Source organism: Staurois parvus, unplaced genomic scaffold (genome assembly GCF_062004578.1).
Source record: "Staurois parvus isolate SC_StPar_1 unplaced genomic scaffold, SC_StPar_1.0 ptg000602l, whole genome shotgun sequence".
Taxonomy (NCBI): domain Eukaryota; kingdom Metazoa; phylum Chordata; class Amphibia; order Anura; family Ranidae; genus Staurois; species Staurois parvus.
In genome coordinates, this window is record NW_028318398.1 from 1,569,707 (window position 1) to 1,587,411 (window position 17,705).

The 17,705-nt window shown below is 43.9% G+C and overlaps 1 protein-coding gene across 1 annotated transcript in view; it reads left to right on the top strand.

Moving 5' to 3' along the window:
* LOC149449832 (vomeronasal type-2 receptor 26-like) overlaps positions 1 to 16,591 on the top strand; it is a 75,540-nt gene extending 58,949 nt beyond the window's left edge. Inside the window, exons 6-8 of the mRNA XM_089692726.1 lie at positions 3,967 to 4,209; positions 9,728 to 9,851; positions 15,687 to 16,591. Of these exons, the coding sequence (XP_089548852.1) occupies positions 3,967 to 4,209; positions 9,728 to 9,851; positions 15,687 to 16,591 (1,272 nt within the window). The remainder of the gene's footprint in view (positions 1 to 3,966; positions 4,210 to 9,727; positions 9,852 to 15,686) is intronic.
* The last annotated feature ends 1,114 nt before the right edge of the window (positions 16,592 to 17,705 follow it).

Sequence of the window (17,705 nt, forward strand, 5' to 3'; positions counted from 1 at the left end):
GAAGAGAACAGTGCACAGAAGTCACCAAATGTCTGAAGTGTCAATAGCTAAAGACCTTCAAACCTTGTGTGGCCTTCAGATTAGCACAACAACAGTGCGTAGAGATCTTCATGAAATGGGTTTCCATGGCCGAGCAGCTGCATCCAAGCTTTACATCACCAAGTGCAACGCAAAGCGTCAGATGCAGTGGTGTAAAGCACGCCGCCAATGGATTCTAAAGCAGTGGAGTAATGAATCACGCTTTTCTGTCTGGCAATTCGATGGACATGTCTGGGTTTGGCAGTTGCCAGGAGAATGGTACTTACCTGACAGCATTGTACCAAGTGTAAAGTTTGGTGGTGGGGGAATTATGGGGTGGGGTTGTTTTTCAGGGGTTGGGCTTGGCCCCTTAGTTCTAGTGAAGGAAACTCTTAAGGCGTCAGCATACCAAGACATTTTGGACAATTTCATGCTCCCAACTTTGTGGAAACAGTTTGGGGATGGCCCCTTCCTGTTCCATCATGACTGCTCACCAGTGCACAAAGCAAGGTCCATAAAGACATGGATGAGAAAGTTTGGGGTAGAGGAACTTGACTGGCCTACCCTCAACCCCATGGAACACTTTTAGGATGAATTAGAGCGGAGACTGCAATCCAGGCCTTCTCATCTGACATCAGTGCCTGACCTGACAAATGTTCTTCTGGAAGAATGGTCCAACCTTCCCATAGACACCCTCCTAAACCTTGTGGACAGCCTTCCTAGAAGAGTTGAAGGTGTTATAGCTGCAAAGGGCGGGGCCAACTCAATATTGAGCCCTACGGACTAAGACTGCGATGCCATTAAAGCTCATGTGCGTGTAAAGGCCGGCCAACCAATACTTTTGGCAATATAGTGTAGAATATATGTAAAGTGTTGAGAGCGTGTCATTCGGTTTAAGTATTGTTCGGAGAGCTTTAAAGAAGTTCAGATGGTCAAACCCAAATCTGAGAAAATTAAAAATGCTCATTTTCATGGGCTCATACTGTAGGAAAGGGGTGTATACAAAATAGCATGGGAGGTGGGCACTGCCCTGGGGAACATGTACCAAGACAAAAAAAATCTTTAAAATACCATTCAGCCAGAAGCTGTAATTTATTTAAATGCTTAAAGTGAAACATTAAAAAAATGTCCATTTCCTTTAAATAACATGCCTGGGGGGTGCCCTAATCCTGCCTGTTAAGGGGCGCATCTCTGTGATGTACAGAATGAGCTGCATCACTGACATTTACAAAAGTATTTTAAATTACACTTCAGTACCAGTTTTTAACCATTTCAATACCGGGCAATTTTCCCCCTTCCTGCCCAGGCCAGTTTTCAGGTTTCAGCGCTCTCACACTTTGAATGACAATTGCGCGGTCATACAACATTGTACCCAAACTAAAATTTTATCATTTTCTTCACACAACTAGAGCTTTCTTTTGGTGGTATTTAATCACCGCTGGGGTTTTTATTTTTTGCTAAATTAACAAAAAAAGACCAAAATTTTTGAAAAAAAACACGTTTTTCTTTGTTTCTGTTATAAAAGTTTACAAATAAATAATTGTTCTTCATAAATTTAGGCCGAGATGTATTCTGCTACATGTCTTTGGTGAAAATAACCCAAATTAGGATGTATTTTTTAGTTTGTAGGAAAGTTATAGAGTTCACAAACTATGGTATAGATCTGAATATTGATCAATCCTGAAGTACTGACGGCCAATCTAATTTCTTGAGGTCCAAGAATGTCAGAATAGTACAGATATCCCCCAAATGACCCCTTTTTGCAGAGTAGACAGTCCAACGTACTTCATAAGAGGAATGGCGAGTTTTTTGAAGTTGTATTTTTTTTGTCATAATTTTTTGGAAAATGAAAAAATTAAAAAAATTATTTTCACAATTTTTTTTTTTACATACTGTCACCAGTGCAGTACAGCTTTATCATATAACTGGCATGGTGGTGAACAGGGACACTGACTGGTGACAGTATAAATAAAATATATATATATACATTTTTTTAAAAATTTTTTTATTATTTTAAATTTTTTATTACATTTTTTTTATTTTTTTTAAGATTTTTTTTCATATTTTACTATGACCAAAGTAGTACAATGTTACCATAGTAACATTGTACTACTTTGGGGAAGTGATCAGTATTTTGTTTATTTTATTTTTTTTACACAATTTGCCTATAGCAAAGAATTACTTTGCTATAAGCAAGCATTTACCTGAATGAAATCGATTCATTCAGTTTTTTTTTTTTTGTGCTTAGCTGTGATTTGGTCACAGCTAATCACATGACATGTGCATGTGACCTGCTGTGACCATTCACAGCTAGGCACTAGTATACAATGGATGGCATGAATGAAGCCATCCATTGTATACAACTGTCATGTGACCTACTGTGATTGGTCACAGCAGGTCACATGGTACCAGCAACGGGAGCAGGTACTCGGATCTGTCATCGGCCGTGTCCGAGGTACACGGCCAGTGACAGATCGCGCTGCTGCGCCGCTCTGCAGTTGCGCGAACTGAGCATGTGCGGGAGCACGCCAAATGGCGTGCACCCGGCATGCAGAAGCACTTTTGCCGCCGCCAAATGGCCATTGGCCAGGTGGCAAATGGTTAAACAGCTCTCAGACCCCTCCTAGCATCTGCTATGTATTTAATGGACCTTTGGATGGGTGTTGTTTCTGTTGTTTGGTGTGTGCTTTTTATTTTTTTTTTTAAGGAAGCCAGTAATGAAATGTAATTTTTCAGCAAATAAACTGGTTCTAAAGGTTGAAGGCCTTTTACCTTTAAGCATTTTATGCATGAAGGTAGAAAAATGCAGTGTGCAGCTCCCCCCTTACCCCCCCCCCAATACTTACCTGAGCCCAATCTTGATCCAGATATGTGCATGAGAGCAGCTGCTCTCCTAGCTATCTCCCTCCTCATTGGCTCAGGCATAGCAGGTGGAGCCATTGGATCCTGCTGCTGCCAATCACAGCCAGCGAGGAAGGAGCTGGGGGTGGGGCCAAGCTGAACTCTGTGTGTCTTATAGACTTACAGGGCTGGCTCTGTAGCGAGCATGCATGAGTGCCCCCAGAGCAAGTGGCTTGCTTTGGGGGCATTTGGCAGCAAATGACCCAAGAAAAGGAGGATTGGGGCTGCTCTATGCAATTGTAGAGAGCAGTTAAGTGTAATATGCTTGTTAATTTACAAAAAAGCCATATGAAACATACTCTGAGTCTGGTATTTTAAGGGGGCTACTAAAAAATAAAGGAAAATCCATAGCAGAGCCTTAAACAGATAAACCGGGGCCAACACATATATGAAATGAACACCAAAGATATGAAATGATGCCACAGTGGATGGAGCCTGATGGGGACTCTGAGATACTAGTTCCCCCACATGTCCACTTTCTACTTTTGATTGATATCAGGCATCGGGCAGTTTCTATAGCCATAAGAAGGCTGTCTGGTGTCATAAACACTCTTTATGGATTCCTTTAGGTGTGTCTGACTTACTGTAAATATACAGTATAAGATTTCAGCAATCAACAGCAGCAACTAGCTCTCCCTGCAAACACTGCTTGATCTGTCCCTAATATGATATATGACTGTCCACCAGTATCTCAGTTTTCTCTCTAGTGTTCTGATCGTCTCTGCTAGTGGTCCCTGCTAGTGGTCCTATGGCTTCTTCCTCCTCAGTCTGCTAGTATCTGGGGAAGCAACCTTAGGAAATAGTCCAAACCTCTGTGAGGGGTCCCTAGTGAATATTGCCCGTTCTTCAGACTCCACTCCTCAGGGAACCCAGACATAGTCAGAGTAGGGTCCAGGTCACTCCACTATGCTCAGTTTGTGACAACTAAGTATATTGATTATTTTCTACAAGATCAGGAGATAATCTGATGGACACTGGGGACTGGATATAAATATTGATTTTCCTGTGTCCGGTTGCTTTTCTTTACTTAATACGTTTTATCTTTCTATATTCAAATTGAAGTTGTATCATCTTTTAAAAGAAATTAAATATGAATTTGGATTACTCGAGCCAAGATCATTTTTTAATGAATACGGAGAATTTGTTTATCATTACAAAATTACAAATTGGGTATTTAAGGATAATGACACTATGATTTATAATGATGTGGGAAATTTTACATCCTGGGCACCAGAAGATCAGCAATTACAAATGAATACTAAAGCCATAACATGGAAGCTTGGCAATGAGGTAAGTCCATGATATACACTCACCGGCCACTTTATTAGGTCCACCTTGCTAGTACCGGGTTGGACCTCCTTTTGCCTTCAGAACTGCCTTCATTCTTCATGGTATAGAATCAACAAGGTGTTGGAAACATTCTTCTGAGATTTTGTTCCATATTGACATGATAGTATCACGCAGTTGCTGCAGATTTGTTGGCTGCACATCAATGTTGAGAATCTCCCGTTCCACCACATCCCAAAGATCCTCTATTGGATTGAGGTCTGGTGACAGTGGAGGCCATTAGAGTACAGGGAACTCATTGTCATGTTCTAGAAACCAGTATGAGATGATTTGAGTTTTGTGACATTATCCTGCTGGAAGGAGCCATCAGAAGATGAGGACACTGTAATCAGAAAGGGATTGACACAGTCACCAAAAATAATCAGGGATGTCATTGCAATTAAACAATGCTCAGTTAGGACTAAGGGGTTCATAGTGTGCCAAGAAAATACCACCATTACCAGCTTGAACTGTTGATACAAGGCAGGATGGATCCATGATTTCATGTTGTTTACACCAAATTCGGACCCTACCATCTGAATGTTGCAGCGTAAATCGAGGCTCATCAGACCAGGCAATGTTTTTCCAATCTCCTATTTACCCATGTTGGTGAGTCTGTTTGAATTGTAGCCTCCGTTTCCTGTTCTTAGCTGACAGGAGTGGCACCTGGTGTGGTCTTCTGCTGCTGTAGCCCATCTGTTTCAAGGTTTGATGTGTTGTGCATTCAGATATGGTATTCTGCATACCTTGGTTGTAATGAGTGGTTGTTTGAGTTACTGTTGCCTTTCTGTCATCTCGAACCAGTCTGCCCATTCTCCTCTGACCACTGACATCAGCAAAGCATTTTTGTCCACACAACTGACTCTCACTGGATATTTTCTCTTTTTCGGACCATTCTCTGTAAACACTAGAGATGGTTGTGTGGGAAAATCCCAGTAGATCAGCAGTTTTTGAAATACTCAGACCAGCCCATCTGGTACCAACAACCATGTCACATTCAAAGTCATTTAAATTCCCTTTCTTCCCCATTCTGATGCTCGGAACTTCACCAAGTCATCTTCATTATGTCTAGATGCCTAAATGCATTGAGTTTCTGCCATGTGATTGGCTAATTAGCAATTTGTGTTACCAAGCAATTGAACAAATGTACCTAATAAAGTGACCAGTGAGTGTAAACTTGGAATAACAATAAAGATGAAGAATTTGGGATTAATTAGAAAAATAGGAACTGTGTAGAGATACATTGCTATTACAGTCTTGGATTACAATATTATATGTGCTGAGATTGTATGTACAAATATTAATTTGATGTCTCAAGCCTACACTTAGGAAGCAGAGTCATTTTTACATTTTTGCTATGGGCCTGTTTATTTGTTAAATTCCAGTGAAACTGTAAAAAAATAAAAGTCAGCTGCTACAAAAACTGTATCTGCTGACTTTTAAAAAACAGCCACTTACCTGTCCCTTGATCCTTTGGTGTCCTCTATGCAACTGGTTTCACTGTCCGCCCCGTGTTCCTGGCACCGGCATCTTCAGTGTGGACACCCGGCTGTGACAGCTTGTGACTTTACAGCCGGGTGCCCACTACGCATGCGCAACACCTGTCACATGTCCCAGAAGACTACAGGGGGACAGTCTGGGTGACTATGTCCAGTGGATATAACAAGTGACAGATCATGCTGAAGAGTGGCCCATGGGGTGCATGAGGTGCAATCCTCAGCTGTCATATTACTAAAAGCCAGGAGAGAGAGAGTTTATATAGTGCCAACAGTTACACAGCACGTTATAATATAAATATATTTATATATTGTATATATAGGGTGGACAGCACCAGCAGGAATCTTAGCTCGCAACCAGGTATGCCCCCCAAAAAACCCCCCAAAACAAACAGAATACAAGGAGATTACAGCACAGAGCGCTTAATGCATTGCTCCTATTAGTTAAAAAAGAATCCAGTCACTTGAGATATCTCTGCCCTTATAATCACTGACCTGCACAATGCAGTAGAAATAAAGATACACAGGGACGGACTGACCATTGGGGAACTCGGGCACTGCCCGAGGGCCCGAGGTCAGTAGGGGGCCCCATGAGATGTCCCTGGTACCTTTCATAGGCTTTTTTGGGTGTGGTTTGAGTGTGGGCGAAGACACAGGGGCCCCATGATCCCCTATTGCCCGGGGGCCCCATGAGTTGTCCGCCCGCCCCAATATTGCCAAACGTATTGGGCCAGCCCTCCAAATCTCCAGATTCACTTGTTCCAATCATCTTCATGGGCACAGGTGTATACAATCAAGCCCCTAGGCATGCAGACTGCTTCTACAAACATTTGTGAAAGAATGGGTCGCTTTCAGGAGCTCAGTGACTCCAAGCGTGGTCCCGTGATAGGTTGCCACCTGTGCAATAAGTCCATCCGTGACATTTCCTGGCTACTAAATACGCTCAACTGTTAGTGGGATTATAACAAAGTGGAAGTAACTGGGAACAACAGCAACTCAGCCAGCAAGTGGTAGGCCACGTAAAATGATAGAGCGGGGTCAGCGCATGCTGAAGCGCACAGTGCGCAGTAGTTGCCAACTGTCTGCAGAGTCAATAGCTAAAGACCTCCAAACTTGGTGTGGCCTTCAGATTAGCACAACAACAGTGCATAGAGAGCTTCATAAAAAGGGTTTCCATGGCCGAGCAGCTGCATCCAAGTCTTACATCACCAAGTGCAATGCAAAGCGTCAGATGCAGTGGTGTAAAGCACGCCGCCACTAGACTCTAGAGCATTGGACATGTGTTCTCTGGAGTGACAAATCATGCTTCTCTGTCTGGAAATCTGATGCATGTGTCTGCATTTGGTGGTTGCCAGGAGAATGGTACTTGCCTGATTGCATTGTGCCAAATGTAAAGTTTGGTGGTGGGGGGTTTATGGTCTGTAGTTGTTTTTCAGGGGTTGGGCTTGGCCCCCTAGTTCCAGTGAAAGGAACTTTTAAGACATTAGAACACTAAGACATTTTGGACTATTTCATGCTCCCAACTTTGTGGGAAGATTTTGGGGATGGCCTCTTCCTGTTCCAACATGACTGTGCACCAGTGCATGCAGCAAGATCCATAAAGACATGGATGAGCGAATTTGGGGTGGAGGAACTTGACTGTCCTGCGCAGAGTCCTGACCTCAACCCCATAGAACACCTTTGGGATGAATTAGAGCGGAGACTGCGAGCCAGGCCTCCTCCCTCGACATCAGTGCCTGACCTGACAAATGTGCTTCTGGAAGAATGGTCCAACCTTCCCATAGACGCCCTCCTAAACCTTGTGGACAGCCTTCCCAGAAGAGTTGAAGCTGTTATAGCTGCAAAGGGCGGGGCCAACTCAATATTGAACCCTACGGACTAAGACTGGGAGGCCATTAAAGGTCATGTGTGTGTAAAGGCCGGCCGACCAATACTTTTGGCCATATAGTGTATGTCTGAGTTCAGATCTTAATGGCTTACAAATATACAACACATGAGATGCTAAAGGAAGGAAACCTCAAGAATGAAAAAAAAGAATCACTTTGATGCAGTTGGATAACTTGAACATATATTGCAATGTACATGAACCAAGAATTCCTGTTTTTTATGCAAAAGTTTTCTAGGAATAAATAAGAGTGTATGGTATTGTGGAGAGTTCATTTAACATTTTAGTGTGAGTGTGTGTACTTGTCAAGCAGGGCCTGATCTAGCCTGTCTGATGTGGGGGTGCAGGGGGGCAGAGGATGTGAGATCAGTAGGGTAGTATAAAGGGGGTCAGCAGGGCAGAGGATAGGATCAGCAGTTTATAGGGCAGTCTATAGAAGCCATTAGTTTGTAGGACAGTGTACATGGAGTTATCAGAGAAGAGGGCAGTGTGCAGCTGGACAATGTACAAGAGTCAGTATGGTAGTGTACAGGGGGTCAGCAGAGTAGACGATAAGGGGCAACAGAGCATATGACAAGGATCAGCAGGGTGGAGAAAAGGGGTTATCAGGTCATAAGGATGGAGGACAGGGGTCATCAGTGCAGAGGACAAGGGTCATCAGTGCAGAGGGCAGGGGTCAGCAGGGCAGAGGGCAGGGGTCAGTAGTACAGAGGGCAAGGGTCAGTAGTGCAGGAGACAGGGGTCATCAGTGCAGAGGGCAGGGGTCACTAGTACAGAGGGCAGGGGTCAGTAGTGCAGGAGACAGGGGTCAGTAGTGCAGAGGGCAGGGGTCATCAGTGCAGAGGGCAGGGGTCATCAGGGCAAAGGACAGGGGTCAGCAGAAAAGAGGACAAGGTCATTGCTGGCAGAGCACTCAGATCTCCTCCTCCCTCCCCCACACTGTAAACAGCCTCATAGCTCCTCCACACCACAGCACATAGCTAAGATTGGATTCCCTTACAGACACAGCATCCATCTGCACAGTGTGTGGCTGGCTACAGATAGAAGCTGTGTCTGTAAGGAAATTCAAGCAAATCCAGCTATGGGCTATGAGGATCTGTTAAGTGCCCTCATATCATGTCTCAGCACCCCCATAAAATCATCCCTCCCAGCACACGTTATATTATCCTCAAATTTCCCATTTTAGAAGAAATCCTCCCTGCCAAACCCCTCTCCCAGTACAAATCCTATCCCCCAAATCCCCCCTCCTAGCACAATCCCCTCTCATTCCCCCTCCTAGCACAACCCCCTCCAAATTACTCTTCCCCGCACAAATCCTCTCCAGCCCTATCCTCTTAATCCAAATTCCCCCATCCCCTCCTAGCACAAACCCCCACCCCCTGCACCCCCCGCATGAAAAAATCCCACTCTTAGCTCAAATCCCTCCACTCCCAATCCCCCCTCCCAGCACATATCCAACCAAACTCCCTCTTTGCACATATTCCTTCTCAATCCCCCACCTAGCACATATCCCCCCCTCCAATCTCCACTCCTAATATGTTCCCCCCTCCTAACACATATCCCTCCAATCCCCCCTCCAAACACATATCTCCCCCAATCCCCCCTCCTAGTCCTAGCATATTCCTCCTCCCCCCAATCCCCCCTACAAACACATATCCCCCCAATTCCCCTACAAACACATATCTCCCCCAATGCCCCCTTTTAGTTATAGCATATCCCCCCATCCCCCCTCCTAGCACATATCCCCCTCATTCCTCCTAATAGCACATATCCTTCCACCCCAATCCCCCCTTTTAGCAACTATACCCCCCCAATTACCCTCCCCAACACAGATATTCACCAATCCCTCTACCTTTCATTCCAAGCACGAATTACGAGCACAAGTTACCCTCCAACCCCTCACATTATGTTCCCCACCTGTAAATCCCCCCCCACCCCCACAGGAGAAAGGCTGTGCTGTGTCCTCCTGTCAGTGCAGCGCTCCTCCACACACAGGATCGTTTGTTCGGGCTGCACACAGTGTAATTACCATGGGATAATAGTCTCCTGGGATGTGATAGACCTATACAAAATACTAATAATAATAATATCTGAATTTCAGGTCCCAGTATCTCGATGCTCAGAGCCCTGCTTACCTGGCTGCAGAAAAAAGGTTGGATCTTCTGTTCACAAATGCTGCTATGAGTGTGTCCCATGTCCAGAAGAAGAGATATCCAACATTTCCGGTAGTTTGTGGGTTTTTTTGGTCTGTATAGAGATTACCACTATTGCCCTCCAGAGGATTCCCCCCCCCCCTCCCTTCCTGACCAGGCCATTTTTTGCGTTACGGCACTGCGTTACTTTAACTGACAATTGCGCGGTCATGCAACGCTGTACATAAATTAAATATATGCCCTTTTTTCCCACAAATAGAGCTTTCTTTCTGTGGTATTAATCACCTGTGCGTTTTTCATTTTTTGCGCTATAAACAAAAAAAGACTGACAACTCTGAAAAAATATATATATTTTTGACTTTTTGCTATAAAACATATCCAGTAAAAAAATTAAAAAAGTCAAATTTCTTCATAAATTTAGGCCAGAATGTATTCTGCTCCATGTCTTTACATGTCAATCTCAATACGTGTAAATTATTTGGTTTACGTGAAAGTTATAGCATCTACAAATGGCGGTATATATACTGAGATTTAAATTTTTTTATACTAGTAATAGCGGCGATCAGCGACTTATAGCGAGACTGTGGTGGGCATTCTGACACTGGGTGGGAACTGACTAACTGCCACTGACATCCCAATGACACTAATACAGTGATCAGTGCTAATAAAAAGCACTAACACTGTACTAATGACACTGGGCAGGAAGGAGTGGTGCAATCAAAGGGTTAACAGTGTGTTGTGTGCTGTTTTACATGATGTGCAGTGTGTTTTTACTAGGGAGACATGCTGCTGTGTATTTCTCCTATGTGCAGAGTAATACACAGCAGCATGTCCTTGCTGAAGGAGAGAGATATGTGTTGCTTACACACAGGTCTCTCCCCTGTCAGTGATACTTGGCAATCTCCAGGTGTCGGTGGGGAATCTCCGGTGGAAACCCGGTGATTGACATCCCTAGCCGCCAATGATGGTGTGGGTAGGGTGAAAGTGCGCGCCCCCTGCCTGGATATGCAAATCACGTATACATACGTGATTTTGTGCAGCCCTACCACCTTGTAGCACTAGTTCTACTATAGGGTGGTGGGAAAGCAGTTAAAGTGTATGAAGGTAAAAAAAATGACTCAGTACATTACTACAAGGTAAGCTCATGTTCTCAGGAGTTTGTACACCGCAATAACAATAAATGGTGTCAGCTCTGCCCAATCATCTTTTGCTACTGCTACTGTACTGAACAACCAAATCCCTCCCCATCTTTTAAATATAGAGAGCAATTGTTCTGTAATCTTAGATAAGAACTGGGAGGGTTGAGATAACACTGGGATAGGACAGCTCTTTATTTCCTGAGGAATCAAAAGGTATTTTTTGCACTTTTCAAAAACATTATTCGTGCCGAGCAGTCATTGTGAATGGTACATGTTGGTGGACTGTGTGCATTGGATGATGTGATTGGTGATGGATTTATGTGGATAGGGATGAACGTACCTAGGTTCAGTCTGAAGCAGGATCTAAGAACATGGCTAAGTTCTGGTGCCGAATCTGAAATTCTGTCACAAATTCTATTAAAATTCTCGATTTCTCAAGTAATGATGAGCCATACCCACTTGAGTTCGGTCCATTGTGCACTCTGCAAACTTTGCCTAAGTTTGGATACCAACATGTAATCCTATTGAAATCAATGGGAGACAAAAATTAGAAGTCAGTCGTGGCCATTTTCTAGACTAATAGACAAGGGATTGTCAAGTAAGTGGCACGAGGGGGTGCTGCAGGGTACTGCCCCGAGAAATGTACCTAAGCAAAAAAAAAAGTTGAAAAATGTCTGTTTGGCAGGCATGACATGCTTTAAGAACAATATTAAACAAATGCAACATTTCCTTAAATACCAAGCCTGGGGTTCCCTAAACTGCCTGTGAAGCAATGTCCCTGTACTATGTATGCAAGCTACTGCAACCAACCTGGCATTTACAAAGAAAAATGTAACACTGCCTACCTAGGAGCTGCTGAAGTTTTTGAGTCCCCCTATAGTCCAGTACAGTTCGGCAACACACATTTCCTCAGTCAGACTTGCATCCAGGAGACATTAACCAGTCCCTGAGCTTTGTTTTGAAGTTTTATTAGGAGATTTTAACTGGGATAGGGTTAGGGTTGTATGGGATGCCCAATGGAACTGAGGTCAGCTTTCTGGAACTATACAAGTCTTTACAGCAAAAAAAAATTCTCTTCTTGGAGAGCTAGCCAGCATCCCGGTTGTACCACCCCAGACCCTAGATACTCCTTATCCAGCTGTTCTGGGGGAATCCCTGAGCAGGGGATCCAGTGCCTGTCACTTTAAAGTAAGACAGTCTTGGGTAGTTGCTAATCTGGTTTCCCACCAGAGTTCTCCTTCCCTATCTGGCCCATAGGGTGAAGGTCTACTCACTCAGCCCTTCTCCTGTGTTGATGATGGTGGCTGCTATCTGGCCTGCTAGCTGTGCTGCTCCTTCCCTGCCTAACAGGTGGTCCTCTCTAAAGGGGCCGGTGAAGTCCCAAGCTTTCCTCCTTCCAAGCTTCCTGCGTGGAGTAGAGACCCAGAAATGTAACTCCACATCAATCCATATAGCTAACATGATATCATAAAATATCCCGCACTGCCTATGTAAGCCAACAATACAACTCACATAAAAACACAGATGATAAAGGAAGCTGCTGTTATAAAGTGTTACAACACCTCAATGCATTCAGTGTAACCCCTCCCCCCACCATGGGCAACAATGCTACCTTACCCTCTATTTAGGTGACAAAAAATAAAATAAAATGAATCAGAATGAATCAAAGTCTTATATCCATAGAATAGTCCACAATAAAAGATTCATCCAATAATGTGTCAGTGCTCTGTGATAGTTTTTACACCAATGAATAGTGCCAAATACACTCACCGGCCACCTTATTAGGTACACTTTGCTAGAGCCTAAAAATCTCCCCCACACCATTACACCACCAGCCTGAACCATTGATACAAGGCAGGATGGATCCATGCTTTCATGATGTTTAGGCCAAATTTGGACCCTACCATCTGAATGTTGCTGCAACCAGTCTGCCAATTCTCCTCTGGTCTCTGACATCAACAAGGCATTTTAGTCCACACAACTGCCATTCACTGGATATTTTTTTTTCTTTTTTCAGACCATTCTCGTAAACCCTAGAGATGGTTGTATGTAAAAATCCCAGTAGATCAGCCATTTTTTAAATACTCAGACCAGCTTATCTGGCACCAACAACCATGCCACATTAAGAGTCACTTAAATCCCCTTTCTTCCCCATTCTGATGCTCGATTTGAACTTCAGCAAGTTGTCTTCACCACGTCTAGATGTCTAAATGCATTGAGTTGCTACCATGTGATTGGCTTATTACCAGTTTATGTTACCAAGCAATTGAACAGGTGTACCTAATAAAGAGGCCGATGAGTGTAGAGTGCTCCAAGGATGTGTTTTCAGGTTGGGGTTCATCCAATGAGGGACAACAGGGATTTCACACCTCATTCATCAGACAACTCTGATCCCTTGCATTAACAAGTGAGTCAATAAGGCTTGGTTTCCCATGGATCATGAGGCTCAGCTCCCCCAATGGTCTTCATCCAGCTCCCCAGTGGACACGTGTCACAGTCCTTACAGCTCCTTAATTCATATTCTGGTCTATAACTTCTCAGCTGCACGAGTGATAGTCCCCTTGCGGGTATATTATTACACAGACAAGTCTGAGGATTATTTAGATATGAATTATGAAATTATATGCTGCACAGTTCATGAGATCTATGTTTCTGCTTCCTTGAGCGTGCAAGACAAGTTGAGTAACCTATTAAACGATTTGCCTGCTCATTGTCCATCCGATGATATGTCCTGCTTTTATGTATGTCTCTCATATTCCAAGATATGAGACATAGGATAAAAATTGATTTGAGGAATGTTCATTTAATTCTGCCACCTACACTGCTAGGTTTTATGAGGTTAAAGCCTCTTTCAATTCCTGGGAAAGCTGCCTTATCTCTGTTACGAGGTGAGAAATTACACAGGTTCTTGGGCAGAGAGGGTCTGTCTCTCTTGGGAACACTGGCCTTATCCTGGCCTAGGTGAGAAAGGCTACACTTTCGCAGACTGCTCGGCACCGAACTAGGGATGCCTTGCCCTGCCATTGACCCATAACCAACACACACACATCTGTCACTGTGCCTCTCAGGAAGGGAGGGGGGGGAGAAGGATAAGTAGGAAGATGGAGATGCCTACAAAATGGTTGCACTGCGTCCATCTCTGATGCGCAAGTTTGAGACAGGCTCCACCTCTGCAACATCTCCAAGATACGTATGTTCCTCACCCCAGACACCACTAAACAACTCGTACACTCCCTTATTATCTCACGCCTAGACTACTGCAACTCCCTTCTCACCGGCCTACACCGAAACACGCTATCCCCGCTCCAGTCTATCCTGAACTCAGCGGCTAGACTCATCCACCTCACCAACCGCTCCACTTCTGCCACATCCCTCTGCCAATCCCTTCACTGGCTCCCAATTGCCCAATGCATTAAATTCAAATTACTAACTCTGACATACAAAGCCATTCATAATGCTGCCCCAAACTACCTCACTGACCTGATACCCAAATACCACCCTACCCCTGCCCTTCGCTCCTCCCACGCCCGACTGCAGGACTTCTCCAGGACTTCTCCCATCCTCTGGAACTCCCTACCGCAATCCATCAGACTGTCACCTACCCTCCTCACCTTTAGGCGCACCCTGAAAACCCATCTCTTCAGGCAAGCCTACCCCACCCTCACCTAACATCCGTTCTCCTCCACTCCTCCTACCACTCCATCCCCCTCAGCCACTTCCTCCTGTACCTCTACCCCCTCCCTCCTAGATTGTAAGCTCGAAAGAGCAGGGCCCTTGAACCCCTCGTGTATTGTATTGTTACTGTATTGTCCCATGTACTGTCCCCCACTATAATGTACAGCGCTGAGCAAACCTTTTGTTGCTATATAAATACTGTATAATAATAATAATACTTCTCCTGTGGATCACGGGGTGCAGTTCATTCTGCACTCCTTTGACCAGTTTTCAGCTGACAGCCGGCTGAAGCCCACTGTTGGCTGAATTTACTCACCTGGTCCAGACTGGGGAAAGATCCAGTCTGGAGCAACACCTGGCTTATCCTCTCTGCAATGCACTGAGAGCCTGAACCAGCCGCTCCCACCCCTCCACAGCTCAGCGCTCCAGTGAGTGTGTGTGTGTGGGGGGGGCGCGAGAAAACAGCGGTGACTGACAATGATCAGACCAGCTGTGAGAACTCAGTGATCGGTGATCATGTGATCGCTGAGTTCTTACACTTAGAGTAGGTGGGGACAGATGTAGCTTCGGACCGATGCTGCATCCACCTAGGTAAGTATGTTTTTTTTTTAAAAAAACAAGCCCACGCTTCTCTTTTGATGATATTTGGAGGAGATCAAAAGGTAGCAGATAAGGGAATTTCATTATCAGGTTTACATACACTTTGGATTAATGCTCCACCTTTATTACTTTTTCTGCTTATAACAAATTTTCTCTACATTTTTGTTTTTTCTTTTTTCTTTTTTCACATACTTTGCAATTTCTTAAAAGCATCAATCATGTTTTCATATTTAATACTGGCCATAGCCAGTCTCTACATACAAGGAGGTCCAGAAACCCTATTTTTATGTTACATGATAGCTATAGAACCAGAGAAAAAATAAAACAAAAGATCAATCTATAATACAACTTACATTGACATTTAAATACTATTCACTCTCCCACAATGAACTGGAAATAGAATTGCTAGCTGTGAGGCAAAACAGTACATATGTTTTTGTTCTTAGAAACTTTGACACAGATGCTCATTGTGTTTGTATTGATCTTCCTGCAGACAGTGAAAACTGCATGAAATGTCCTGATGATGAATGGCCAAATGAGAAGAAGGATCGGTGTATTCCAAAATTGGTGGAATTTCTCTCCTACACTGAGGATACAATTGTTGCAGTATTCTCAGCTGTCTCCATCTTCTGTTGTCTTCTGACTGGTATAATATTGGGAATATTTATACATTACCAGGACACCCCCATTGTTAAAGCGAATAACCGGAACCTGAGCTATCTTCTCCTGGTCTCCATCATGCTGAGCTTCCTCTGTGTCTTCTTGTTCCTCGGCCGTCCAGTAGATGTAACCTGCATGCTGCGTGTAACCTCTTTTGGTGTCATCTTCTCAGTTGCCGTCTCTTCTCTACTTGCCAAAAGTATGATGGTGTGTATTGCTTTTAAAGCCACCAAACCTGGAAGTCCCTGGAGGAAATGGATGGGAGCCAAACTACCCAATCTTATAATCTGTGTGTTCTCACTTGTTCAAGTCATAATCTGTGTCACTTGGTTGTCTATTTCTCCTCCCTTCCAGGATCAGGACACTCACTCATATCAGGGAAAGATCATCATTCAGTGTAATGAGGGTTCAGTTATCGGCTTCTACTCTGTCCTGGGATATATGGGGCTTCTGGCAGCTGTGAGCTTCATTATAGCTTTTTTAGCCAGGACATTACCGGACAGTTTTAATGAGGCCAAGTACATCACCTTCAGCATGCTGGTGTTCTGCAGTGTCTGGATTGCCATGATCCCGGCCTATCTGAGCACTAAAGGGAAAGACATGGTGGCTGTGGAAATTTTTGCTATAACGGCATCAAGCATTGGACTTCTTGGTTGTATATTTTTCCAAAAATGTTACATAATTCTGTTCAGACCTGACCTGAATACAAAAACAGGTTTGCTTGAAAACAGAGGATAATATATATTTTTAGTGTTTTATATAATATAAAGAGAGAGATAGAAATTACTTTGTTAATGTTACAGTTTCATCTATAGCAATGCAAATGTTATTTTCTCAGTGTATTGAGAATGATCTCTGTTACATTTTCATATTTCAGGCTTTTACAAAGGTCCATGCATTTATTTATTGCTCTCCTGAAAAGCTATGGACATCTCTGATATCTGACACTTTGAATTTGTTCAAAACCTTTTTCCCTGTTGGGTTTAGAGGTTCCTCTTACTGGCAGCCACATCACTACAGAACAGCCTTTTTCATCCAGGGTGCCCAACTTTCTAGCCGCTGACAACATTATTATTATTATTATTTTACAGGATTTATATAGCGCCAACAGTTTGCTCAGCGCTTTACAATATAATGGGAGACAATACAGTAACAATACAGTTCAATACAAGAGGGATTTGAGGGCCTGATCCTTGGAGCTTACAATCTAGGAGGGAGGGGGTAGGGGTACAAATGGTAGTAACTGTGGGGGATGGACTGGTTGGAAGAGTAGAAGATTGCATTATTAGCTGAGGGCAGGATAGGTTTCCCTGAAGATAGAGGTTTTCAGAGATCGCCTAAAGTGAGCAGAGTAGGCGATAGTCTGATAAATTGGGGTAGAGAGTTCCAGAGGATGGGGGAATCTCTGGAGAAGTCCTGGAGATGAGTATCGGGGGAGGAGACAAGGGAGCTAGAGAGTAGGAGTTCTTGCTAGGATTGGAAAGTACGGTTTGGGTGATATTTAGAGACAAGATCGGTTATGTAATTTGGGGCAGAGCTATAAATGGCTTTATACGTTATTGTTAGTGTTTTGAATTTTATCCATTGGGCGATGGGAAGCCAGGGGAGGGATTGGCAGAGAGGGGTGGCAGATACAGAACAGTTAGTAAGGTGGATGAGTCTGGCAGCAGCATTCATTATAGACTGAAGAGGGGATAGCCTGCGATGAGGTCTGGCCAATGAGGAGGGAGTTACAATACTCAAGGCGAGATATAACCAGGGAGTGAATAAGTTGCTTAGTAGTTTCCAAGGTTAGGAACGGGCATATCTTGGAGATGTTGCGGAGGTGAAGCCTACAAGATTTGGACAGTGA